Source organism: Chiloscyllium punctatum, chromosome 6 (assembly GCF_047496795.1).
Source record: "Chiloscyllium punctatum isolate Juve2018m chromosome 6, sChiPun1.3, whole genome shotgun sequence".
Classification (NCBI taxonomy): domain Eukaryota; kingdom Metazoa; phylum Chordata; class Chondrichthyes; order Orectolobiformes; family Hemiscylliidae; genus Chiloscyllium; species Chiloscyllium punctatum.
The window spans coordinates 31913661-31940466 of NC_092744.1; the positions used below are offsets into that span (position 1 = coordinate 31913661).

The 26806-nt window shown below is 41.6% G+C and overlaps 1 protein-coding gene across 1 annotated transcript in view; it reads right to left on the reverse strand.

Moving 5' to 3' along the window:
• ece2a (endothelin converting enzyme 2a) overlaps positions 1-26806 on the reverse strand; it is a 282345-nt gene that overhangs the window by 169078 nt on the left and 86461 nt on the right. Inside the window, exon 3 of the mRNA XM_072572305.1 lies at positions 1296-1579. Coding sequence (XP_072428406.1) covers positions 1296-1579 — 284 coding nt within the window. The remainder of the gene's footprint in view (positions 1-1295; positions 1580-26806) is intronic.

Consider the following 26806-nt stretch of genomic DNA (forward strand, 5'->3'; position numbering starts at 1 on the left):
GCAATAGGTTACACAGGAATTGTCCACATGGTTTCTGTAAAATGATATAGAAAGCAACTGAAATATCTGATAGATGAGCAAAGAACTTCGCAAGCAGGGAGAGACAATACAATATGCAGTTAATGGTGCTTTAGAAAAATCAGAAATTCTTCTTGCAACAAATGAAAAATTAGAAACAGCTACAACGGAATGAACAAGTGAAATACCTTGGGAGGGAAATCCCAAAGAAACACTTTTTTCAGTTAACAGTGGTTTTGCAGACTTCATCTTTTAACCTGCTGCAGTGTAGAACATGAAATGAATAGATTCCTAATTCTCTATGGACCCGACACAAGTTTTTCAGCAACGGAGGCGGTAGAACACGTGAAAGACACTTTGTATCTGGTCCTAAAAGCAAATCCTACTCATGCAATTGCAAACATGCAATTAAAATTAAACAGTATTTTTGCTGCATACTTTCTGAAATTAGAGATTGAATTCTGCTCCCTCACATCATCATCATAGTGTGTGTCGGGATGTGGAAAGTACACACTCGGTTAAAAATGACAACAGGCAAAAAGTCTGGCTGAAATTAAGATAAATATCTGTATCTTAAGCACAATGAAACATAATTTTCAGAGGACTTTAACATAAGCAAAGTATGTGGATGCTGGAGCTTGTAAATTCAGTGGCTGACTAGGGAGGAATTCTAGAATGTTACATGCATAAAGATTCAGGGAAACCTCAAAAGAAAAGCTAAAAAAGTAGAGATAATGGACAGTCTGACTACTCAATGCCCTCTCTGCAGGAGCAATCTGTAGAGAGAGAAACAGACTTACATTTTGCATCCAATATGAATCAACATTGGCCTTAACTATCTCTCTCCACAAATACTGCCAGAGCTCCTGATTTTCTCCAGTATATTCTGTTTTCACCTCAAAGGACTATGCTTATTCTGCAATAATCTAGGCAGAGGACTACTGAAAAGCCTAGAGAAAAGGATTTTATGATGTTTCTCTGAAATTTGTTCCAATCTACTACCACGAGGAGACTTGTAGAAATTTTACCCCAAGGTATTGTAGTGGTTAAAATCAACTTGCAAACATAGTTTCTAGTATTTTAAGGGTTATATGTTAAATCAATTTGAGTTTTAACACAAAGCAATCCTCAGCAGTTTCGATCATGTTAGTACACAAGTTCTATATCTGATAAAGTCTATCTATTGTATTGTAAACTCACAATGCATGAAAGTAAGTGAATATCATCAATGAAAGACACATTCTTTGAAACAGTCTTTTCAATATGATCAGTCTTACCTCTTTCAAAACTTGGTTTATAGTTTCTGTGGTTTCCTGTGATACATTCCAAGGATCCTTTTCATCCACCATCATTGCATCAAGGGTACCTTTCTCCAATACTACATCGAAGCTTTCATCTTCAAACTGAAGTGCCTTAGCATCCATAACCTTCCATTCCATGCCTGAGCAGGTGGCATATTTGGAAGCCATTTTTTCAATACATATTGCTGAGAAATCAATATTTGTGATTGATTTATAACCGCTCATGAACATTTCATAACTCAATGAGCTATTTCCACATCCTAGAAAATAAAGAAAACACTTTTAAAGAATTGTTGAAGTTATGTCAATTGTACATTAATTAATAAACATGGAATTAGAACAGAATCCATAATATCTACGTGGTGAAGAGCCTACATAAAACAGTCAAATTAGTTTATAAGAAAATTCTGTCTACCTTAATTTTTCTGAATCATGTCTGGACATATTGAACTCTTAATTGCAACATTTTTTTTGAAACAAGGAGATAAAGCCAAAAGATGGCTGTGGACATAAATTCTTTGGCTGTCTGGATAGGAATTCTAGAATGTCACACCTACCCAATGCCTTTTCAGCAGGAAGCCATCTCCTGCACATGTTTTTGTTTTAACCTTTTAGGGATATACAAAAACAGGGATTAGACTCTGGTCAACTCAACCCTGGAGTGGCCTGATGTATGAGTGTGTTGTCTCATTCGTAAACTTTGAAAAGAGGGAGCCAATGGCCTAGTGGTATTATCACTAGACTGTTAATCTAGGAATTCAGCTAATATTCTGCGGATCTGGGTTCAATATATCTTTTTAAAAAGCCTTTATCTTCTTTAGGATTCACCTCTAATTTCTATTCCTAATCTATGTGTATGTGTGTTCTGTTTTTACTTCCTGCATTTAGGAACTAATAAACTCAACCTTTTACTGACTCAAGAAAGCCTGGTTAAATTGACTCATTTTAAAACCTAACTTCCTTTGGTTTTGGAGAAAGATATACACAAAGGAGGTAGCTTTTGTAAATTCACCTTGTTCTGACCAAACGAAGCAGCAGATAAATAATGAAGAGGAACCAGTGCATCACTTTTTACCTGGGAGCTTAACAACTTGGGGTGTCCCATTGGACAAGTAACAAGATGGGGAATCTCAACCAGGGACAGGTTGTGACAGGACGAAATAGAATGTGGAGTTCCAAAGAAAAGAAATCTTTGATTTGAAATATTAACTTTGTTTCTATCCTCATCTTTATTGGAACTTGAAATAGTGATTTTAATCACACATTTAGCAGGATCCACCTTCTCGTTAAAACATTCTCACTTTAGTGTTGCCCTGGGCTTGAACACCATACAATTCTATGAAGCAGCAACTGAACATGTGACTGGTAGCAGCAACGTGAACAACATTACAATCGTGTTTAAACTTAGCTGACTCCTTTTGTAATAGAAAATAATGAATAATTCACAACTTCTAAGTCAAGCTAAATTTTAATTAAGTTTTATGGGTAGTTATTTTTTTCATTGCTTCACATCAAAAATATCTGTTACTTCGCACTCTTCAGAAGTTTCAGGCAAATTCACTTCAAAGGTGATGGGTAGCCTGTTTTGCAAAAGCTTTGAAAAGGGCAGCTAATTAAATTCATCCAAAAAGTAATGAGAACAAACATAATTTAAATAATTCTTCAATGCAAAATGCTGTCAATCAAACCAATATATGAACAAATCACAAAATTATTTGAAATCAATATTCATTTCAGCTAGTTTGTTAACGAACCTTCCAATTAATATAGATCAGCTACAACTTTATTAAATAACAGAACATATTTGAGAGGATACGTGAACTACCCTGTTCCTATTTCCAAGCTCCATGCTTTTCTTTAAGGTCCTTTACAATATTTTTCAATTTACAGGAACAGGTAATGTTCTAGTGATCCACAGATTTAGACTAATGCCCCACTTAGCTGCTGGACAATTCAATTCATGAATAAATCTGGTGTGAACCTCTAGTCTCAGTAATGATGATGATCATGAAACTAATGGATGGTAGAATCTAGGCACTGGAAAAGGCAACAACACAGTCAACTCTGCAAATTCCTCATTAAAACGTTGGGACCTGCGCCAAAATTGGAAGAGCTATCCCATAGATTAGTTACGGCACAGCCTGACATAATAATACTCACTGAATTCTAGCCAATGTTCCAGCCACAATCCCTGAATTACGTCCTGTCCCAGCATGGTCATGGAGTCATACAACACAGAAACAGACCCTATGGTCCAACTTGTCCATGCCTACCAGTCATCCCAATCTGACCCATATCCCTCTAAACCCTTCCTATTCATATACCCATCTAGATGCCTTTTAAATGTTGTAATTGTACTTGCCTCCACCATCCTCTACATGAAAGAAATTACTAGGAGAAAGTGAGGACTGCAGATACTGGAGATCAGAGCTCAAGCAGTTCAGGCAGCATCCAAGGAGCAGGCGAATCGACGTTTCGGGCATAAGCCATTCTTCAGGAAAGAAATTACGCCTTTGGTCTTTTTTAAGATTGTGATCAAACACACTGAACCTATGCAGCATATGTGAATTTTAACTTTACCCAGACTGATAATTTATTTTGATGGTACTGTATTCTTTAATGGCTCATTCTAAAATCACCACATTTAAAAATGTTAATTAGTTTCTGTGAATAATTAACAATTCACTAGCTTTCATTGTTGTCAGTATCAATGCAGTGATGGATTCTCATACAAACAAACAGAAAGTGCTATTTGCCAGAGCATGGAAAAATTAGCCCAAAGATTTTAATACAAGTGAGAAAATGTTACTCACAAGACAAGGATTAAACACATCTGCATGATGAAAGAGTAGGATAAAATAATTTCAATATGCTGCCTACATATCTCCCATATGCTCTGTAGTCTGATTAATGGGATGAATTGAGTCTCTGCACTATGACCTCACAATAAATAAATATTCAAAACACAAGCAGCCAAGTGGAGATAAGAATTCAGTCACCCACGCAGTTGCTGTAGGTCAAACACCTGCTTATTGAATTATAGTTTAGTACCAATTCAAAAAGGACAAAACATTCCTGTAGATTTAACTTTTTAGTATCACAGGTATTCTGTTGTTTTGATGTTCAATGAGCCAGATTATCATCCTGCACTTTAAATTCACAGTTTGTGATAAGTTGTGAAAATATCAGTTTTCCTGGAAATTCCAAGTTTCTGAACACAGTCAAAAATTGCGGTGCTAGGAAAGCACAGCCAGTCAGACAGCCTTCAAGGAGCAGGAGAGTCGACGTTTCGAGCATAAGCTCTCCATCAACACAGCACAGCAAGGTCATTCTTGGTCAGATCCACGAAAGATGACACTTCATTCCTATAGTGAACTGATCTTGAAAATGCTCATATTAATTATAGACCCCATGTGGAGTTATGAAATCCGAACAAACATGAGGTAAGAAAACCTCTGGCTGATTACCAGTCCAGGTAAAAAATGACTGCAGATGCTGGAAACCAGATTCTGGATTAGTGGTGCTGGAAGAGCACAGCAGTTCAGGCAGCATCCAAGGAGCTTCGAAATCGACATTTTGGGCAAAAGCCCTTCATCAGGAATATACAGCTGTCCCTCTGTTGAAAGATCTGTGTTGAACATCACCATGGAAGAAGCACTGAGGGTAGAAAGACACAGGATGTCCTTTGGGTGGGAGTCTACCATGCCCATCATCAGGTGTGGATTGGCAGCACTACTATGTATTGAGCTGGCTACCTGCTGAAAAATATTTCTGTCAGGTTGGGTAAGCGGTGGGTCATGAAATATCTAACAAGAGGGAAAATCTGGGCAACCTCGATTTCAACAATCTACTAAACCATCTGTCTATGACAATATTGGTGGGAATCAACACTGCATAATCCTCTTGGAGTTCATATCATGTCTTCATATAATGGATACGCTCTATCACATGGGACACTAACATTGTGCTGAATGGGTTAAGAACAGATCTGGGAGCCCAAAATGAATGCTCATGAGGGACTCTTGGCCATTAGCAGCAGCAGAATTGTATCCTATCATAATCTGGAACCTCATGTTCAGTATATCCCCATTATCAACCCCATCAAGCCAAGGAATCAACTCTGATTCAATGAAGAATTTAGAACAGCATGCAAGAAGCAGCACCCGGCATACCTAAAAATGAGATGTCATCTTGCAGATGCTATAGCACAGCACCACATTCATACTAAATAGTGAAAATGACATGCCTAAGACATAGCTTTGCAAACAGCTGGATCAAAGTTCTGCAGTCCTGTCATTTCCAGTCACAAATACAAACATAGTCATGTGCACATGAATAGGAGCAGAAGTAGACCACTTGACTTCTTGAGCCTGCTCAGGCATTCAATAAGATCACAGCAGATCTGTTTGTGTTTTGAGTTCTCTTGACTTCATCTTAAAACTATTTCACAACCTTGCCTCCACTACCTTCAGAGGCAGAGCATTCCAAAGTCGCACAACCCTCAGCGTTCAAAATATTCTCCTCTTCTCTACCCTAAAAAGCAACCTTTCAATTTTAAAAAGTGCACGTCCAGTTCTTGACTGACCCACTAGAGGCAACACACATCCAATTAAACAATGAACTGAAGAAGGAAGTTCTGCAAACATCTCCATTGCTGATGACAGTGGGGCTCTGCAAAAGAAGCTTTTGACACATTTGCAACCATCTTCAGCCAGAACTGCCGAGTGTCTGATCCATCTTGGCCACCTCTCGAAATCGCCGGCATCATATGAAGGTAGTCTTTGGCTAATCTTGATCCAAGCCACATGATATCAATAAATAGTTGAAGGCACTGGATACTACAAAGTCTATGGATTAGCTAAATATTCATAAGGAGAGAGCATGTGGATAAGTTACCACGGCCGGTTGGATTGTTTCCTAGGGTGTTGAAGGAGGTCAGGGAGGAAATAGCAGATTCTCTGAGGGTCATTTTCCAATCTTCTAGACATATTTAAGGGACCTAGGGACTGGAGGAGTGCAAATGTGGTACCATTGTTTAAAAAACTTACACAGGAAATGCCAAACAATTGTAGAACATACTGTCTTACGTGGGTTGTGGAAAAATTGTTAACCAATCCTGAAAGGTTGGATGAACTGTCACTTAGAAAGCAGCTTAAGATGGTCAAGCTGAGGACACTATTTTTTTTTAGTTCATTCCTGAATGTGAGGCGCGTTGGCTAGGCCAATAATTATTGCCTATCACAAGTAGTTGTCATTTAAGAAGTTGGTGGTAAGCTGACTTTTTGAACCACTGCAATCCATTTGGTGTAGGCACATCCACAATGCTGTTAGAGATGGTGGTCTAGGTTTTTGACCCAGCAACACTGAGGGAACTATAATACTTTTGAGAAGATTTGTAGCTCAGGTTGATAAATATGTAATTTAGCTTGCTGAGCTAGAAGATTTGTTTTCAGGCATTTCATCACCATGACAAGGTAACATCATCAGTTAGAGTCTCCGGTGAAGCGCTGGTGGTATGTCCCACCTCTCTGTTTATAGGTCTTGGTTTCTTAAGGTGGGTGATGTCATTTCTGGTTCTTTTTTTCAAGGGAAGGTAGATGGGATCGAAGTCGATGTGTTTATTGATGGAGTTCTCAGGATGGTGAAGGCTTGGAGAACTTGCAGGTGATGGTTGCAGGTCCCCACCCAGTCTTCTGAATTCCAGCAATTATAATCATAACCAATTCAACCTGTCCACATTTGTCAGTTTCCCATCCCTGAGTTCAGTCTGGTAAACCTTCACTGCATTCCCTCAATAACAATAACATCCTTCTTCAGACCGAAATTGCACAAAATGTTTCAGATGCAGTCTTAACAATATCCTATACAACTGCAACAAGATAGAAGTGTAGTCAAATCTTCTCATGCCATTTGCCTTCTTGACAATGCTAACCTTCAGAAACTGGTGAGAACCCAGGTCTCAATGCACATTGCCCTCTTCAACTTATAGCCGCCTGCCTTCCTACTTTTGCCACCCAAGTGGATAACTCCTCATTTATCTACATTATACTGCATCTACCTTGCATTTGAGGTCACACTCAGTTTATCTAAATCACACTCAAGCTTCTCTGCATTCTGCTCACAGTTCACCCTTCCATCCAGCTTTGTGTTATCTGCAAATGTGGAAATATTACATTTAGATCTCTCATCTAAATCATGAACACACGTTGTGAAAGCTGTGGTCCAAGCATTGATGCCTTCAGTACCACACGAGTCATTGTCTGCTATTCAGAAAAAGACCAATTTAATCTACTCTTTGTTTGCCACCAGATTTTTATCCATCTCAATACACTACTCCCAATCCCATATGCTTTAATTTTATATGCTAACCTCTTATGTGCAACTTTGTCAAAAACTTTCTGGAAGTTCAAATAAATTACGTCCACTGGCTCCCCCTCATCAACTCCATGAGTAACAGCCTTAAACTATTCCAGTAGAGTTGTCAAGCATGATTTTCCTTTTCATAAATCTATGCTTACTTGGTCCAATTCTGCGACAGCTTTCTAAGTTAGATTCAGGACCCTAGCCTCAGAATCAAAAATGTCACACAAAAAATATCATTTTTATATAATATATTTGTGAGAAAATCCAGGGGAATATGCTGCATAACAATCTTCTGCAAACCCGACAGGCCTGGGGGGTTTTCTGATATCCAACCTAGCAAGATATTCTTCCTTGCACAGAATGTAAGAATATTGAAAAGTTTTGCCTTATGCAAATCTGCAGGAAATACAATGGGTAGGCCCAAAACGAGAGAAATAGGGTCCTTCTCCACCCCTACACCTAAAATCCTCTCCATTGCACCCACCACAGCACTCCAATATATTTGAAGCCTGTCACAAGACCAAAGACAATGGGTAAGAGTACCTGTACAGACCTTGCACTTGGGATATGCTGAAGATACCCCGGTTTAAATTTTGACAAATGGTCTGGGACTAAGTGGACCCTGTGGAGAATCTTCAACTGTAAAGCATGGGTCCTATTGCAAATTGATATCTTCCGTGCATTCTCCCAAATATCCTCCCATGCCTCTGAAGAAACTTCAACACCCAGCTCTCTTTCCCACATCTTGCAGAGTCCAGCAGACTCATCTGAGGTGGCACCCCCTAATTGGTGATATAGAGTACTGACAGAGAGTGTACTCTTAGCCCTTAGTACCCCTCTTTCTATGTCAGATTTGTAGGGATCAGTCAAAAGTGTGGTCCTTTTTTGAATAAAATCCCTAACTTGAAAAAAACGAAAGGAGGTCTCTATTAGGTAACTCGTACTTCTGTACTAACTGATCAAAGGACATCATTACAAATAAATTACCCAGGCAAGATATATCCCTAGCTGCCCAACGTTTAAATCCTGAATCTATCATACCTGGTTGAAAACTCGGCATGCCCACTAAAGGTGTAAACAAAGATGTTTTGCCAATATTACCTTCCCTCTGCCGAACTGCCCTCCATGCTTCAACAGTATTGATGACTATTGGGTTACGGCAATATTCCCTAACTGTCCTCACCTTGTCCAAAAACAGCAAACTGGTACAGGGGCACCTTGCCTGGGAGATTTCGATATCTAGCCATATTGAAAGAGGGTCCCCACAAACCCAATCACTTACATAGGTCAAAAGCGATGTTAATTGGTAATTTTTAATGTCCGGAAGGTCTACTCCTCCCAATCTGTGAGGCAACTGCAGTTTGGCTAATTTAATGAGGGGCCGTTTACGGTGCCAGATAAAGGAACTGAACCAACGATTCAATCTCCTGAGTGTTTGTTTCCTGAAAATCAGGGGGAGCATCCGTATCGGGTATAGCAAACGAGGGAGAATATTCATCTTAATAAGCGCTATCCGACCCAACCATGAGACTGGAAGTGCCTCCCATCTTTGGAGATCTTGTTTAATTTTTTCAAATAATTGAGTAAAATTGGCTTTGAACAGCCAATCCAGAACTGGAGTAATGAATATGCCCAAATACACAAAACCCCCCTGTGACCACTTAAATGGGAATCTATAGTCACTCTCATGAGCCAACTCTTTCGTAAAACCCCCCACAGGCATAGCCTCTGATTTAGCAAAATTAATCTTATACTCTGAAAAAGCGCCAAACGCGTGAATGCATTGCATCAGGCAAGGCACTGAGACTGCTGGATTTGTCAAGAAAATTAGAACATCATCTGCATACAGCGAGATCTTATGTAATTTTGACCCCACTTCTGGAGCTGATATATTGAGATCCCCACGAATGGCCTCTGCCGACGGTTCAATCACCAACATAAAAAGGAATGGTGAAAGGAGACAGCCCTGCTGGCTTCCCCTAGAAATATTAAAATTGCTTGATCGTACCTTGTTGGTAATGACCGCAGCGAGAGGTACACTGTAGAGAACCTTTACCCATCTTATGAGAACTTCGCCCAGACCAAACCGGTCTAGAGTATAGAAAAGGTATGGCCACTCAACTCGGTCAAATGCCTTCTCTGCATCTAAAGAAATCACCAATCCCTGTATTGACTGCTGTTGGCATGCTTGAATTACGTTAAGCAGCCTCCTAACATTATTGGAGGATCTGCGACCCTTTATGAAGCCCGTCTGATCCTCTTTAATAATAGAGGGTAACACAGTCTCCAGCCTTAACGCAAGAGCCTTAAAGAAGATCTTAAAGTCCACATTTAAGAGCGAGATGGGCCTGTATGAAGCACAGTCTTCCGGATCCTTCCCTTTTTTAAGAATAAGTGAAATATTGGCCTCTCTCAGAGATGGTGGGGGACAAACATGACTGTATGAATCATTAAACATATTCAGCATCGGGCCTGACAGTATACTTATAAATTCCTTATAGAATTCACTGGGAAATCCGTCAGGACCGGGCGCCTTTCCACTCTGAAGCTGCCTCACAGCTTCCTGCACTTCTTGCTCTGATAATGGGGCATTGAGAAAGGACTGTTGTTCGGGAGTCACACCCGGGAGCTTCAGATCTCTAAAAAAGGATTCCATTTTGGCCTGCCCCTCCTCACAATTCTCAGACTGATATAACTTAGAGTAGAATCTCTGGAACGCCACATTAATCTTTTTAGAATCACATGTTAGGTTCCCAGACCCCTCCCTAATCGCTGTAATGGTTTGTGGGGCACTCCTCTTTCTGGCAAGGTATGCTAAATATTTGCTTGGCTTGTCATCATGCTCATATAACCTTTGCTTTGCAAAAGCCAGATCCTTCTTTGCCATCTGCGTGAGCACGGAATTTAGTGCAGACTGCAGTGCCGTAATCCTCTGTAGTTTGACCAACGAAGGTCTGTCAAATTAGGCCTTCTCGGCTGCTTTCAACCGTGCTTCAAAGAGACGTTGCTGCTCACCCTTCTGCCACTTCCTACTTGTGGAATATGAAATAACTAACCCTCTGGCATAAGCTTTGGCAGTTTCCCAGAGAACAGATGAGCTATCAACAGAGTCTATGTTGATGTCTAGGAATGCCCGAAATTGCCGAGAGAAATACTCCACAAAATTGCTGTCCATGAGAATAAAGGGGTCCATTCGCCAGTACCTTGAATCCACTGTAACATCCTTAATTTTAACCATGAGGTACACTGGAGCATGATCAGAGATGGCAATATTACCAATTGTGCAGGATGCCACCAGATCCAGGGTTACCGCAGGGGTCAGAAAAAAATCAATCCTCGTGTAACATCTGTGTGGATTGGAGAAAAACGTGAAATCTCGACATGTAGGGTGGAGACACCTCCAGACATCCACCAACCTAATTCCCCACATAAACCCAATAACTGTTTATTTTGTGCAGAGGGTAGAGGGACCTTTAGGCAACCTGTCTACTGTGGGGTCCATGAGGCAGTTATAATCTCCCCCTATAATGATGTGCCGAGACTTGAGACTTATCAGTTTAGAAAAGGCATCTACCAAGAATTTAAGAGGATGAGCTGGGGGACAAGAAACATTTAAAATGCCATATTCTTCCCCATTTATCAAGGCTTTAAGAATTATAAACCTCCCGTATATGTCTTCAACACATTCCAACAATTTAAATGATATATTTTTCCTAGCCAATATAGCCACTCCCCTACTTCTGGTATTAAATTATGAAAAATAAACTCGGTCAAAGCCATTCTGCTTTAATTTCAGATGCTCCTTGTCATCCAAATGTGTCTCCTGTAACAAAGCAATATCCACCTTCTCCTTTCTAAGACTCAAGAGTACCTTCTTCCTCTTAATTGGTGAGTGACTTCCCTTGATATTCCAGGTACACCATTTCATCAAATCATTAGCCATAATCTTCTGTAATTACATTTAAATTCCAGAGAGGAGGAACCTGAACCACAAATTGCTGAGCCTTAGTGTCGCATGATCCACCAAATATAAAAACTACATAAATTAAAACCACTACATTTAACAAACATACAAAATCATTAAAAATAAAAAACAACAAAAACCAGAAAACAAACCAACATATAAAGCGCCAATAGCGCTGAGTAGGGGAACTCATCCCCTGCCCGGAGTGTACAACTACCCATCCGAACTGCCCATAAATAGGCATTTAACCATCTCAACCATCTTCACTTCTCCCAGCTAGAGCCGCATCGCAAGCACTAGCTAAAAAGAATAAACACCCCATAGAATATCAATATGAATAAAAAAACATTATTTTATAACAAAAAGGGGAATAAATACCCCACCCATCCTTTGGTATGTCCTAACTTAGAAATTTAAAATGTACATCTTAATCACTGCCAGACATAGTTTGAACCAAATTATGATCAATAGAAGAAAAAAAGGGGAAAAACAAAGCTCCAACTGGATTTCCTCCATTTCTTTTACAGAATGATAAACACATACCCAAGCAACAATATTTATACATACTACAATTATTTAAATTAGGTTAGTTTGTCCACAAAGTCTCTTGCCTTCTCCGATGTGTCAAGGAGATGCATGGATCCATCTAAGGTGATCCAAAGCACTGCTGGATATCTCAGGGAGTACTGAATCCCAAGCTCCTTCAATCTTCTCTTGACACCATCATACAATTTTTGTTTCTGGATCACCGCCGCTGAAAAGTCATGAAAAAACATGATCTTAGACCCTCGTAAATTAGGGCCTTTAGATCCTTCCCCTGGAGTCTGGAAGCCTTCATCACTCTCTCCTTATCCCGGTAATGATGGAACCGCACCAGGAAAGGACGAGGGCGTTGACCCAGACCCGACCTCCATGCTGCGACCCAGTGAGCCCTCTCTATCTTCAATCCTCTCAGGCCAGTCTCCAAGTCAAGGAATTTCGGAAGCCAATCTTCAACAAATTCCGCAGGCCGCTCACCTTCTTTACCCTCAGGCAGACCGATGATCCGAATGTGTTTTCTCTTGCCCCTGTTTTCAAGATCATCCACTTGGTCACGCAAATTACGAACCTGCGTCTTCAGGGCTTGGATCTCTTCCTTGAATGAACTGGCATCAGCTTCCACCACTGTGATCCTGTGCTCCACCTCATCCGTCCTCTTCTCCAGGTCTCCCAGCTGCTGCTCATGCTTCTGCAGCATGAGAGAGACTGGAGCCAGCTTCTCTTCAATCTGTTTCCCCAACATCTCGCGAGCTTTCGAGAGCTGGTTCACCAGGTCCTGGAGAGGAATCGGCTCTGAGGCTGCTGCAGGCCTGGCCTCAGATGCTCCTCCTCCCTTTTTAGGCATTTCTGGACAGCTGAAAATAGAGACAAGTCAATTTTTAAATGTTTCTTGGGGCTCCACAATCTTTCCAATGCTCCAAGAAATCCTGATGACCTGGGTTGGGTGGGTTAAAGGACCGTCCTGCTCCTGCTGCGATGCGAAGCTCTGCAGTGTGATCTTCTCAGATCGCCGCCATCTTAGATCCCCGTCACACTCTATCTTGATGATGAATTCTAAACTAATATGGTTACTCATCCCCAAGGGATCTCTCAGAACTATATTGTTATTATTCCTTTCTTATTGTATAATACCCAGTCTAAAATGGCCTGTTCACTTAATGTACTGGTCCAGAAAATCATCCCATATTCACTCCAAAAATCATTAATCCCTCCTCTATGTCAATTTACTTATTTGATTTGCCCAATTGACATGCGGATTAAAGTCAACCATAATTACAGATGTTCCTTTGTCGTGTGCATTGTGAATTTACTGTTTAATGCCATTCACATCATCCCTACAGTTTAGGGTTCTACTTACAACTCCTGCTAATGTTTCTGACCCTTGGTATTTTTTTACCTCTACCTGTCCAGATTTCACATAGTTGGTGCTTATATCCTTCCGCACTATGGCATTAATTTCCTCTTTAACCAGCGATGCAACTCCACTGTCTTTTCCTTTTTGTCTGTCCTCTTTAAATATTGAATACCCCTGTATGAGTTATTCCCATTCCTGGTCACCTGGCAGCCATTTCTCCATAATCCCATCTGTAGCACACCTATTTTCATCCATTTACATGATTATTTTATCTACTTTACGTGAATGCTCCAGGCTTTAAGGCATGAAGCCTTAAGACTTTTCTTTTTAACATTATTTGTTCTGTTCCCGTTATTTTACACTGTCCTGTTTGATCCTGGATCTTGATGGCTCCGCATATCACTTTTCTTATTCTTGTCAGTGATTTGACTTACTTGCATAGGTTTGCATGCACCTGCCATATTAAAGCCTCCCTAACCATTCTACATCAGTCCTTATCCCACCCAGGTGGAAGCAATCTTGTTTGTACTGGTCCCACCTTCCCTAGATCAGGCCCCAGTGCTCCAGGAATCTGAAACCTTGCCCCTTGTTCCATCTCTTCAACTACGTATTCAACTGACATATCTTGCTATTTTCTACATTGACTATCATGTGGCACTGAGATCACCACCTTTAAAAGATCTACTTTTCAACATACTACCTATATTCTGCTGTTAGGACCCCATCCCTGCTATATTTTTTAAACATATGCTGCTTGTAACATTGTGTACCCCATTGGAATCTTCTGTAGCCTCTCACAGATATCCTTGACCCTCATGCCAGGGAGGCAACATATCATCCTGAAGTCTCATTTGTGGCCATAGAAATGCCTGCTTATTCCCCTTATAACTGAATCCTCTGTAACTATTGCATTTTCACATTTTTTGCTCCTGTTGTGTGTAGAGAGCCAAATGTTGTGCAACAAATTTAGCTGTTGCTGCTTTCCCCTGAGAAGCCATTCGCATCAACAGTAGCCAAAGCAATATTTTTCAGAGGAATAGCTATAGGTGTCTGCTGCATTGCCTGCTTAGTCCTCTTGCTCTGCCTGGTTGTCACTCATTACCTTCCTGCCTGCAGTGTGACCATTTCTCTAGATGTGCTATCCATGATATTCTTTACCTCACGAATGCTCCCATTGTGTTCTCAGGTGCTACTCAAGTCCGAAACCTAGGCTTCCCAGAGTAGCACACATGCTGGCCCCAGACACTTGAAATGCTCCTGACGAGAGCAGGAAGAGCACAACATGGCTTTGAGCTCTCCAGCCATGACTTATCCCTTTAAACGAAACCTTTTAGAAAATGCTTAATATCAAATAATATGTTATTTCCAGGCCCTTATTCTCTGGTCCCCAAATATTGTAGATTACAGTCCTTACAAACTATAAAACTAAAATGTAAAGCAAAAATGCACAATTCCCCCGCTTCACAAATTCCTACGTGCTCCAAATTCTCAGATGCACACACATACTCTGGCTGTTTCTCAATCAGGATGTGCTCTTTCCTGACTGCTCATGTGTGAAGCTTACTGAGCAATTTATCTATATATCAATTACTACTTAAAGTAATTGGCAAAAAAAAATATGAGAAACTAGATTGTGAAAAGTGCCAAGTTGATATCAAAACCTATTTCAGCAATGTACATGATTACTTTCAAGTCAGTATCACTATTCAAGTCAACTAACAGCTTGGGGAAATCATGGAAACTTGTTAAGTTAACCCTTTTGAGTACTGAACATCCAGGGGTGCTATTAACAAGTGTGTGTTCACTATCCCAAGAAAGAACTACAAACTGCACAGCTGTATTGATGACATTCAGTGAGATGGGGTGGTTGGGCACACTCAGAAAGACAACCCGTGGCAACCTCATTGCCACAGAGTGCAGTGGAGGCCGGGACGTTATATGTCTTCAAGGCAGAGATTGATAAATTCTTGATGTCACAAGGAATTAAGGGCTACGGTGAGAATGCGGGTAAGTGGAGTTGAAATGCCCATCAGCCATGATTGAATCGCAGAGTGGACTCGATGGGCCGAATGGCCTTACTTCTACTTCTATGTCTTATGGTCTAACCTTAATGCAGTTCCTGAGATAGATCCAAGAAAATTGTGATTTTGGATGTATCTATTAGAGAAGGAGCAATACTTGACCTTCTAAAAACTGAAAGAAGTGAGGATGCTGTAAATCAGAAACAAAAACAGAAATTTCTGGAAAAGCTCAGCAGGTCTGGCAGCATCTGTGGAGAGAAATCAACATGGATGTTTTGGATGGAGTGACCCTTGCTCTGAACTGATGGTATCGAGGAAAGTGTCAGTTTATATGCAGAAGATGGGGGGGGGGGGGGGGGGAAGTTAAGGAACAAACGATAGGTGGGCATAGAGTCCAAAGAGAGAGAAGAACAGTTGGGTAGCCAAAGGAATGGAATAATGATCTGGCAGGGAGAGTGAATAGCTCTTAATGGGACTAAGTCAGGAATCACACGACGCAAGGTTAAAATCCAACAGGTTTATTTGAAATCACAAGCTTTCGGAGTGTAGCCTCTTCATCAGGTGAAGTGAGAGAGAAGCGCACAGACATAGAATTTATAGGCAGAGATCATGGGTGAAGAGATCAAAAAATCATACAACTGGTGTGAGTGGAATGTCGAATAATAAGTCTCTGCAGGTGACCAAGGATGTTAGATGGTGTGAATAAAGTGTCAACAGCAGAATAACAAGCAAAGGAATGACCTATAATCTGATTAAATGAAGTAGTGAAATAATTACAAAAAATTAAAAATACGGTAGTCCTGGAGACAAACCAAATGACTGGAATAACACGAAACATAAACGGAAGCTGCTGGAAAAGCCCAACAGGTCTGACAGCACCTGTGAAGAAAAACCAGAGGTGGGGCCACCGGATCTGAAACGTTAACACTGATTTTTCTCCACAGCTGCTGCCAGATCCACTGAGCTCTCCGTCGCCCCCCACCCCAGCATCCCCTGCCCTTGCCCCTGATTTACAGCATCCGGAATAGGCATTAGCACTACTAACATGAATATATTCAAATATTTCTAATTTCTAATTCTGATTTATTATGAAGGCAAATCAAAAGTTCATTATAAGCTAATTTTCTGAATCAAGTAGGCATCACAAGGTTTACTTTTAAAGAAACATAAAATTTTCTTTATGCCCTTGAGAAAGTTAACAGGTAGGAACAGTTTGCAGTTCGTGACAAAACGTTGTAATTATTTCATGGGTATTTGCGTACTTCACTGCCCACAGAGCTGATAGCTTGTGCATCTGTACAGCAATAAGAAATTTCACAAATGAAGCAACACTTACCAGTCAACAGCTCAATTTTCCCCAACTACATTTAGACATAATAGCTGTGCTGCAGCATTCTACCAAGAGATATTAGTGTAGAACAGAGTATCTCACTGGCATTACTGACCTTATACACACATAATTTGATGAATAGGTTACGTTGTGGTGTTGGTGGGCAATTATGGGAAATTATGAAGTAGGATATGGTGTTCTTTGACCTTTGGCAATGAGACTACACAGACAAAGTCAGAAAATGTATGGCAGAAGCAGACTTGTCATTGGCAGTTGAAAAAGCTATCCAGCTCAATACCATTTTCCAGTTTTTGGTGAGTAACGTCATGAATTAATGCCAAATCCTTATTAAGTGCAGTTACCTCTACCACATGTTCAAGCAATTGATTCTAGGCCTCACTACCCTCAGGATGCAAATTGTTCCTCAATTCCCCCTTGTCATTCTTCCATTTCTGCCTCTGGTTAAAATTTCTCTTTTAAGGGAAATAGGTCGTTCCTAATCTCTCCTAATTTTAAACACCTCAGTTAAGTCATCCCTCAGCCTCCTCTGTGGCAAAGGAAACAATTCTAGCCTGTCCAATCATTCCTCATAGCACAAACGTTCTAATTCTAGCAATGTCTTCTGAAATTTTCTCTCTACTCTTTTTATTGTGATCATATTTTTCCTGTAACATCATAACACAGTACTCTAGTTGTAGCTTAACGTATGTTTTATACAGTTCTACCAAAAGGTCCATGCTCTTACATTTTATACCCTGGTTATAAAAATATCCTGCATGCCTTCTTGTGTTGTTTATTCCTGCTGTCTTACAGGGCTATAGGCATGTACTTTAAAGTCCCTCTGTTCCTTGACAAGCCTTGCCTTGAACCATTTATTTTGTACTCTCTTGCCATTTTTACCTGTGCCAAATATATTACTTCATATATCTTTCGGTAGAAGTCTATTTTCCATCATTCTGTTAACTTGATTGGTCGATTTCAGTATCATCTGCTGCTTAACATCTGAACCGTGTCTTACATTTAGGTCTAATCATTATTCTAAACCATGAAAGGCAAGAGGTCTTGTGCCAAGTCCTGGAGAACCTCGATGGAAAAAGCTTTCTAGTTGCAAAAGCATCAAATTACTACTGTATAAGAACAAACTGATGCAAATCACTCATGGTTTCTCCACTTCCACCAACAAATAGGTAACCTCAGCGTTCCCCTAAAAAGTTCATGATTGAGAATTTATACATGAGCTATCATTGTTGTATAATGCTAACAACTCCTCAATGTGGTCATAGAGCCACACAGCATACAAACCGGTCCTTTGGCCCACCATGTCTCTGCTGAACAACAAATACCAAACCTCATCAACCCCATTTACCTGCACTTGGTCTATAGCCACCTATGCCCTGGTATTTTAAGTATTCATCTAGATGCTTCTGAAACGTTATGAGAGTACCTGTCTCCACCACCACCTCAGGCAGCACATTCCATATTTCTACCACCCTCTGGGTGAAAAATATTTTCCTTAGATCTCCTCTAAACCACTTACTCCTCACCTTCAACTAACACCCTCTGCTCTTAAATATACCTGCTATGGGGAAAAGACTCTCACAATGTACTCTGTCTATGCCTCTCATAATTTTGTACATCGCAATCAGATCAGATCCTCACTCAGCCTCCTCTGCTCCAAGAAAACAAACCCAGTCCATCGAGTCTCTCCTCATCACAGACTTTTCACCCAGGTAACATCCTGGTGAATCTCCTCTGCACTGTCTCCAGTGCAATCACATCCTTCTGAGGGTGTGGTGACCAGAACTGCACACAGGATTCCACTGAAGTCTAACCAACGTTTTATAAAGTTGTAACAAGACTTCCTTGCTCCTATATTCTTTGACCAGGCTCATCTCCTATGCCTTCTTCACCACCCTGTCTACCTGTGCTGACACGTTCAGGGATCTATGGACTTGTACACCAAGGTCCCTTTGTTCTTCAGTACTCCCTCGGGACCTATCATTCATTATATATATCTTTCCCTTATTAGGCCTCCCAAATGATCACCTGGCACTTACTGGGATTAAATACCATCTACCATTGTTCTGCAATTTACCAGCTGATCAATATCAAACTATCCTCCTCTCTATCAACACCACCACCAATTTTTGTGGCAAATGAAAAAATTATTTATACCTTCTACATTCATATCAAAGTCATTAATATATATAACAAACAGCAAAGGGGCCCAGGATTGAATCATATAGTGTCAGGATCCAGTTAGTCAACTTGCCTTGGATCCCATGGGCTCTTACTTTTTTGGACCAGCCTTCCATATGTGACCTTGTCAACTGCCTTACTGAGGTTAATGTAAACCACATCAACTGCACTATCCTCATCAATAAGTCACATTTTTAAAATGGTTCAATTACATCCTTTGGGAGTTCTCTCTAATAAATCTATGCCTACTATTTCTGCCTTTCCAAGTATTGATTAACCCCAACCTTCAGATTTTTTTCCAATAATTTGCCTACCACTTAAAGTAACTGACCTGTAATTATCTGGTCTAACCCTCTTGTACAAAGGAACCACATTAGCTATCCTCCAGTCATCTGGCACTTCACCTGTAGCCAGTGAAGTATTAAATATCTCCAAAAGGGCCTCAGCAATCTCCTCCTTTCCCTCCCATGAGATACTTGTAATCAAGCCCAGGAAATTAATGTATATCCATTAAAACATTTAATACCACTTCCTCATTAATCTGAACGTGTTCTATAACTTCATCATCCCAACTGAAGTTCCCAGATACAATGTCTTCCTCCTCTTAAATTATAGATGAGGTGTATTCACATAAACCTGACCTGTGTTCACTGGCTCTATGCACAGGTTGTCCCTTTGATCAATAATAGGTCTCACTCTTTCCCTCTTATTGTTAATATACTTATAAAAAAGCCTCAGAGGTTTCCTTGATCCCACTCGTCAAAGATACTTAATGCCCCTCTATGCCATCCTAATTTCCTTTTTAAGCAAGTTCCTACACTCTCTATTCTCTTGAAGGGCCTCCCCTTTTTTTTAAAGTGCTGAAATTAATATATGCTTCCTGCTTTTTCTTTATCAAACTGTAAGGTGTCTTTGTTTGGGGATTTGAAAACATGTTTGTCAGAGAAGCTACTAAGTAAATTGGTGGCAAGGTTGTAAGGTTAATAAAAAAATATTAATTCCATTTGTTTAGTTGCATATAACTGATCAAATTCATAAAACTGATCAAATTCATTTGCAAGACATCCAAATCGATTGGAAATTTGAAAACCTAATTAGAAGGATAAAAACTTTAGGATTAATGGCCAGAGCTGGACCTGGGCCAGAATACTGTACCTGGAGGATAGTACACAGTTTATGTACAGTGGTGCTGATTTTTTAAACTGACTCTCTGCTCCAAAAGGGTCACCATGGCTAAAAAGCACAGAGCAAAATTAAATCAGACAGCAGCCGGTCATGTTAGATCAAAGCTCTGGTACAGACGCATGGTCTGACATCGGCACCAAGTGTTTCATGTCCTTAAATTGTTTTTGGCACTCAGTCCCAAGGGTTAGTGAAAGCTACGGATTAAACACAGATGGAACTCAAACCCCTCCTGGCTTGAGGCTAAGTGAAGTGTAAGTCATTATCAGTGTTATCTCTTGAATTACTGAACATTGTAAACCATATGGACGTGCCCAAGAATTTCTCCTGAAACCTAGGTAATAGTTATACCTGTGCAAGACTTAATTTTTTTTGAAGCACAAAGGAATGCTACCACTGAGTTATAATGCCATGTGGTCTTTGTCAATATTTCAGTGATAAAAAAGAAGGCTCCAGAAGTCAAGTTACAATGGATGCTAACGCATAAGTAGACATGTTATACCAAAAAGAAAAACTCTGGCTTGGAATTTCTGCTCAACTCTGCTGGTTTTCTTCACACAATATCTTGGATATTGGCAAAAACCATGTGAAAAATTATAGAACTGCAAATTTTAAAAAGTTCTTCCATTGTATATAGGGGTGGCCAAGAAGGCCATATGTGTTGCCCATCTCTAACTCTCCTCTGATGAGTTGTATTGAGTCAACCACATTACTGTGGGCCCAAGCAGACTCCCTTTCCTCAATGACATTAACAAATCAAGTGGATTTCTGCAATAGTCCATAAATAAAAAGGTAAAATGCTGGAGAAGAACAATTGATGAAGACAGAACTGAAGAAGAGTTATATCAGACATAAAATGTTAATTCTATTTCTCTCCCTACCTATGCTACCAGAGCTCTTGATTTCTCCAGGATTACTTTCTCTTTCAGCTTTTCAGCATTTTCCATTTAAATCATAGAATCACCACAGTGTGGAAGCAGGCCATTCAGCCCATCAAAACCACACAATCCTCTGAAGAGCATCCCACCAAAACCAACCCCCATCCCTGCACCTCAACATTTCCCATGGCTAATCCACCTAGCCTGCACACCTCTGGACACTACAGGCAATTTAGCATCGCCAATCCATCTACATTACACATCTATAGATTGTGGGAGGAAACCAGAGCACCAGGAGGAAACACATGCAGAAGCAGGGAGAATATATAAGCTCCACACTGACAGTCATCCAAGGCTGGTATTGAACCCGGTTCCAGGATACTGAGAGACAACATTGCAAACCACTGAGCTACCACGTCACCCCTGCTTTTCTAGCTGTTGGTGGGAAGTTATGTCTGGAGGCCAGGATTGGATCACATTGGTGGCACAATGCCTAGACTGCCAACAAAAATTACCATCAACACCTCCTCCGCATTCATGGGAATGACTGGGTAAACCCTCGAACTGGGAACAGCCGGGCAAACTGTGGTTAGCTTCATGTTTACCAGCACTGAGACTAGTTTTCAATGCCATAATTGTTAATTACCACCTGAGAATTCATTTGATTTTCCAGGTTACTCGACCAATGGATACACCAGTGTGTCAGCTCAGGTTTCCTATTCTCTCGTGCCCACTTTGAAAATATTGAATAAGACTTATAAGAGGAGTATCAGCTATGCATAGATTGCCTGTGCACTCCTTTTTCCTTATGTTAAGAAAGACATGTGCATTTCTGACAGAAGATTCCAATCAGGGCTCCTTCAGAAACACGGAGTTTTATTTTAAATCTGACAGGACCTTCATGGTGTTGGATAAATGGGCAAAGGCAAAATCACAACCCATCTTTTTCACAACATTAAGTTGTCATATTTTGTGATTTCAAGGTCCAGTATCACAGTCATCCATTTTGACAGCTCCTATTGAAAGGGTAAGCAAGCAGGTAGAATGCTGGGATGGTAAGATAAATAAAGTGCCAGGTAGGTAGGCTACTAGACTCATAGAATGCCAGCTCAAAAGTGACAACAGGACCAGGTAAATGAAAAAGTGCTTGGGTAGGTCTGATTGAATATGAGATATAAGCACTGGTTGGGGAGGCAAAACCAGCTGTTGGTTGGTTCAGACCGCAGGAAGGGGGACGTGCTTTGGCTGTGGGAATGGGAGTGGCATTGAGCCTGAGACAAGGGACAGCAGGGTGTCAAGTTCAATTGTGGTGAGTCTTGAGTCCTGTGGGTAGATGAAGAGGTTTCAGGGTCTAGATGGAGACAAGGTGCATTGCGTCCCAGGGTTGTGTCTGGTAGGTGATGCGGGAGCGGAGGAGGGTGTTTTAAGTCCTGGTGGGGCAAGGAAGCAAGTTGTGTCCAGCGGTGGTGGTGGGGTTTTAAGTTCTAGATGGAGAGGGGATAGAGAGTCAGAAACTGGATGTGTAATGGTTCAGGGAGAGGTCAAGTTGAAATGGGAGGAGTGGTCAGTTTGATAACTCCTGAAGTGTCAGACTAGGTTATTAACTGTGCAACTTTTACTGAGTAACTATTTAATAATTGCAGAGGAAGCCTCCAAATGTTTCAATCCAAATGGATATTCTCAGAGGATTCCAGGAGTAAGGGAATTGAATCTTTCATTTCCTGGGTACTCCCCTCAGGGGGTACTACATTGAGGGATACCACAGAGTCCTGATCTGCAATTCCTATCTCTGCTACAGAAACAACAATTATGCCATCAGAAAATCTGGGCTGATATTGTATTAGAACTAGGTCAGATCCACGAAACTGACCATTGTACTTAGGGTCAATTAATTACTTTTGGGAGGTTATGCCAAATTGTGCTTTCTGGCAGGTCTTTGAGGATGCTACAAAAAGTAAGCTGTAACTTTCGGGTGTGAGCTCACCACAGGTATGTCTGAAAATGAACAGAATACACAATCAACATCTCACTGCAAAATAATATTGTTGATATTTTTAATCAACCTGTTCAGATATTTATGGCTCCACTGGAGCTGGTGGGACTTAAACCTAGATTTTAGAACATAGAAAAGTACAGCACAGAACAGACCCTTTGGCCTATGATGTTGTGCCGAGGATTAATCCTAACGTAAAATAAAATAACCTTACCTACGCACCCCTCAATTCACTGCTGTCCATGTACATGTCCAGGTACTTAAATGTCCGTAATGACTCTGCTTCCACCATTACCACTAGCATTCCATGCATTCACAGTTCTCTGCGTAAAGAACGTACATCTGACATCTCCTCTGTACCTTCCTCCTAATATCTTAAAACCATGACCCCTCATGGCAGTCAATCTTGCCCTGGGGAAAAGTCTCTGGCTATTGATTCTATCCATGCCTCTCACTACCTTGTATACCTCAATCAGGTCACCTCTCTTCCTCCTTCTCTCCAAGAAGAAAAGTCCAAGCTTAGTCAACTTTTCTTCATAAGACAAGCCTTCCAGTCCAGGTAGCATCCTGGTAAACCTTTGCACCCTCTTCAAAGTCTCTGTATCTTTCCTATAGTAGGGTGACCAGAACTGGATACAATATTCCATGTATAGTCTCACCAGGGACTTGTAGAGCTGCAGCAAAACCTCGCAGCTCTTAAACTCGATCCCCCATTAATGCAAGCCAAAACACCATATGCTTTCTTAACAACCCTATCCACTTGGGTGGCAACTTTGAGGGATCTATGTACTTGAACACCAAGATCTCTCTGTTCCTCCACACTGCCAAGAATCCTGTTTTTAATCCCATATTCAGCATTCAAGTCCAACCTTCCAAAATGCATCACTCTGCATTTATTCAGGTTGAACTCCATCTGCCATTTCTCAGCCCATTTCTGCATCCTGTCTATGTCATCCTGCAACAGCCCTTGATACTATCAACGGCACCTCCAACCCTTGTGTCATCTGCAAATTTACTAACCCACCTCTCAATCTCCTCATCTAAATCATTTTTAAAAACTACAAAAAGTAGAGGCCCAAGAACAGAGCCCTGCGGGACACCACTCAACAGGGACCTCCAGGCAGAATACATCTACAGCCACTCTCTGCCTTCTGTCAGCCAACCAATTCTGAATCCAGATAGCCAAATCTCCCTGTATCCCATGTCTCCTGACTTTATGAATGAGCCTACTATGGGGAACCTTATCAAATGCTTTGCTGAGTGCATATACACAGCATCCACTGCTCAACCTTCATCGACCTGTCTCGTCAACTCCTCAAAGAACTCAATTAGATTAGTTAGGCATGACCTGCCCCTCAAAGCTATGTTGACTGCCTTTAATCATGCTATGCTTTTCCAAATAGTCATAAATCCTATCTCTCAGAATTCTTTCCAAAACCTTGATGACCACAGACATAAGACTGATTGGTCTGTAATTGCTAGGAATTTCCTTATTATCTTTCTTGAAAAGAACATTTGCCTCCTTCCAATCCTCTGATATGACTCCTGTGGAGAGTGAGGAACCAAATATCTTCGCCAATGGCTTAGTAACCTCTTTTCTTGCTCCCGGAGCAACCTAGGATAAATCTGGTCTGGCCCTGAGGACTTATCAATCCTAATGTTTGCCAAAATGTCCAGCACATCAACTTCATCAATCTTGATCTGTTCAAGCCTATATCCCAGCTACTCAAAGTTCTCATTCACAACAAGGTCCCTTTCTTTAGTGAAAACCAAAACAAAAAACTGATTTAAGGCTTCCCCTATCTGCTCAGACTCTACCCACAATTTTCCTATGCCATCCCTGACCGGCCCTACCTTCTCTCTGATCATTTTCTTATTTCTCACGTATGAGTAAAATGCCTTTGGGTACTCCCTAATCCTTCTAGCCAAGCCTTTTTTGTGACCCCTCCTGGCGCTCCTCTGTCCATTTCTGAGCTCCTTTCTAGCAAGCCTGTAACCCTCTAAAGCTGTGCGAGATCCTTGCTTCCTCCACCTTACCTAAGCTGCCTTCTTCCTTTTGATGAGAAGCTCCTCTGTTCTCATCATCCAAGGCTCCTTAATCTTACCCCTTCTTACCTGTCTCAAAGGACAAATTCGTGCATCACTTGCAACAACTGCTCCTCAAACAATCTCCACATGCCTGCTGTGCCCTGTGGGTCAATTGCTCCCAATCTGTACTTCCCAACACCTGTCCGATAGCGTCATAATTTCCTTTTCCCCAATTAAATATCTTACCTTGGTGACTACTCTTTTCCCTCTCCAAGCTATGGTAAATGTGAGGCAGTTGTGGGCACTGTCACCAAAGTGTCTCCCACCGCGAGATCTGACACCTATCCTGGCTCACTGCTGAGCACAAAATCCAAAATGGCCTCTCTTCTTGTCGGCCTGTCTACACACTGAATAAGGTAAAAACAATGACTGCAGATGCTGGAAAGCAAATACTGGATTAGTGGTGCTGGAAGAGCACAGCAGTTCAGGCAGCATCCAATGAGCAGCGAAATCGACGTTTCGGCAAAAGCCCTTCATCAGGAATAAAGGCGGTGAGCCTGAAGCATGGAGAGATAAGCGAGAGAAGGGTGGGGGTGGGGAGAGAGTAGCACAGAGTACAATGGGTGAGTGGGGGAAGAGATGAAGGTGATAGGTCAAGGAGGAGAGGGTGGAGTGGATAGGTGGAAAAGGAGATAGGCAGGTCGGACAAGTCAAGGAGACAGTGCTGAGCTGGAAGTTTGAAACTAGGATGAGGTGGGGGAAGGGGAAATGAGGAAGCTGTTGAAGTCCACATTGATGCCCTGGGGTTGAAGTGTTCCGAGGCGGAAGATGAGGCATTCTTCCTCCAGGCGTCTGGTGGTGAGGGAGCGACGGTGAAGGAGGCCCAGGACCTCCATGTCCTCGGCAGAGTGGGAGGGGGAGTTGAAATGTTGGGCCACGGGGCGGTTTGGTTGATTGGTGCGGGTGTCTCGGAGATGTTCCCTAAAGCGCTCTGCTAGGAGGCGCCCAGTCTCCCCAATGTAGAGGAGACCACATCGGGAGCAACGGATTCAATAAATGATATTAGTGGATGTGCAGGTAAAACTTTGATGGATGTGGAAGGCTCCTATAGGGCCCTGGATAGAGGTAAGGGAGGAGGTGTGGGCACAGGTTTTACAGTTCCTGCGGTGGCAGGGGAAAGTGCCAGAATGGGAGGGTGGGTCGTAGGGGGGTGTGGACCTGACCAGGTAGTCGCGGAGGGAACGGACTTTGCGGAAGGCGGAAAGGGGTGGGGAGGGAAATATATCCCTGGTGGTGGGGTCTTTTTGGAGGTGGCGGAAATGTCAGCGGATGATTTGGTTTATGCGAAGGTTTGTAGGGTGGAAGGTGAGCACCAGGGGCGTTCTGTCCTTGTTACGGTTGGAGGGGTGGGGTTTGAGGGCAGAGGTGCGGGATGTGGACGAGATGCGTTGGAGGGCATCTTTAACCACGTGGGAAGGGAAATTGCGGTCTCTAAAGAAGGAGGCCATCTGGTGTGTCCTATGGTGGAACTGGACCTCCTGGGAGCAGATACGGCGGAGGCGGAGAAATTGGGAATACAGGATGACATTTTTGCAAGAGATAGGATGGGAAGAGGTGTAATCCAGGTAGCTGTGG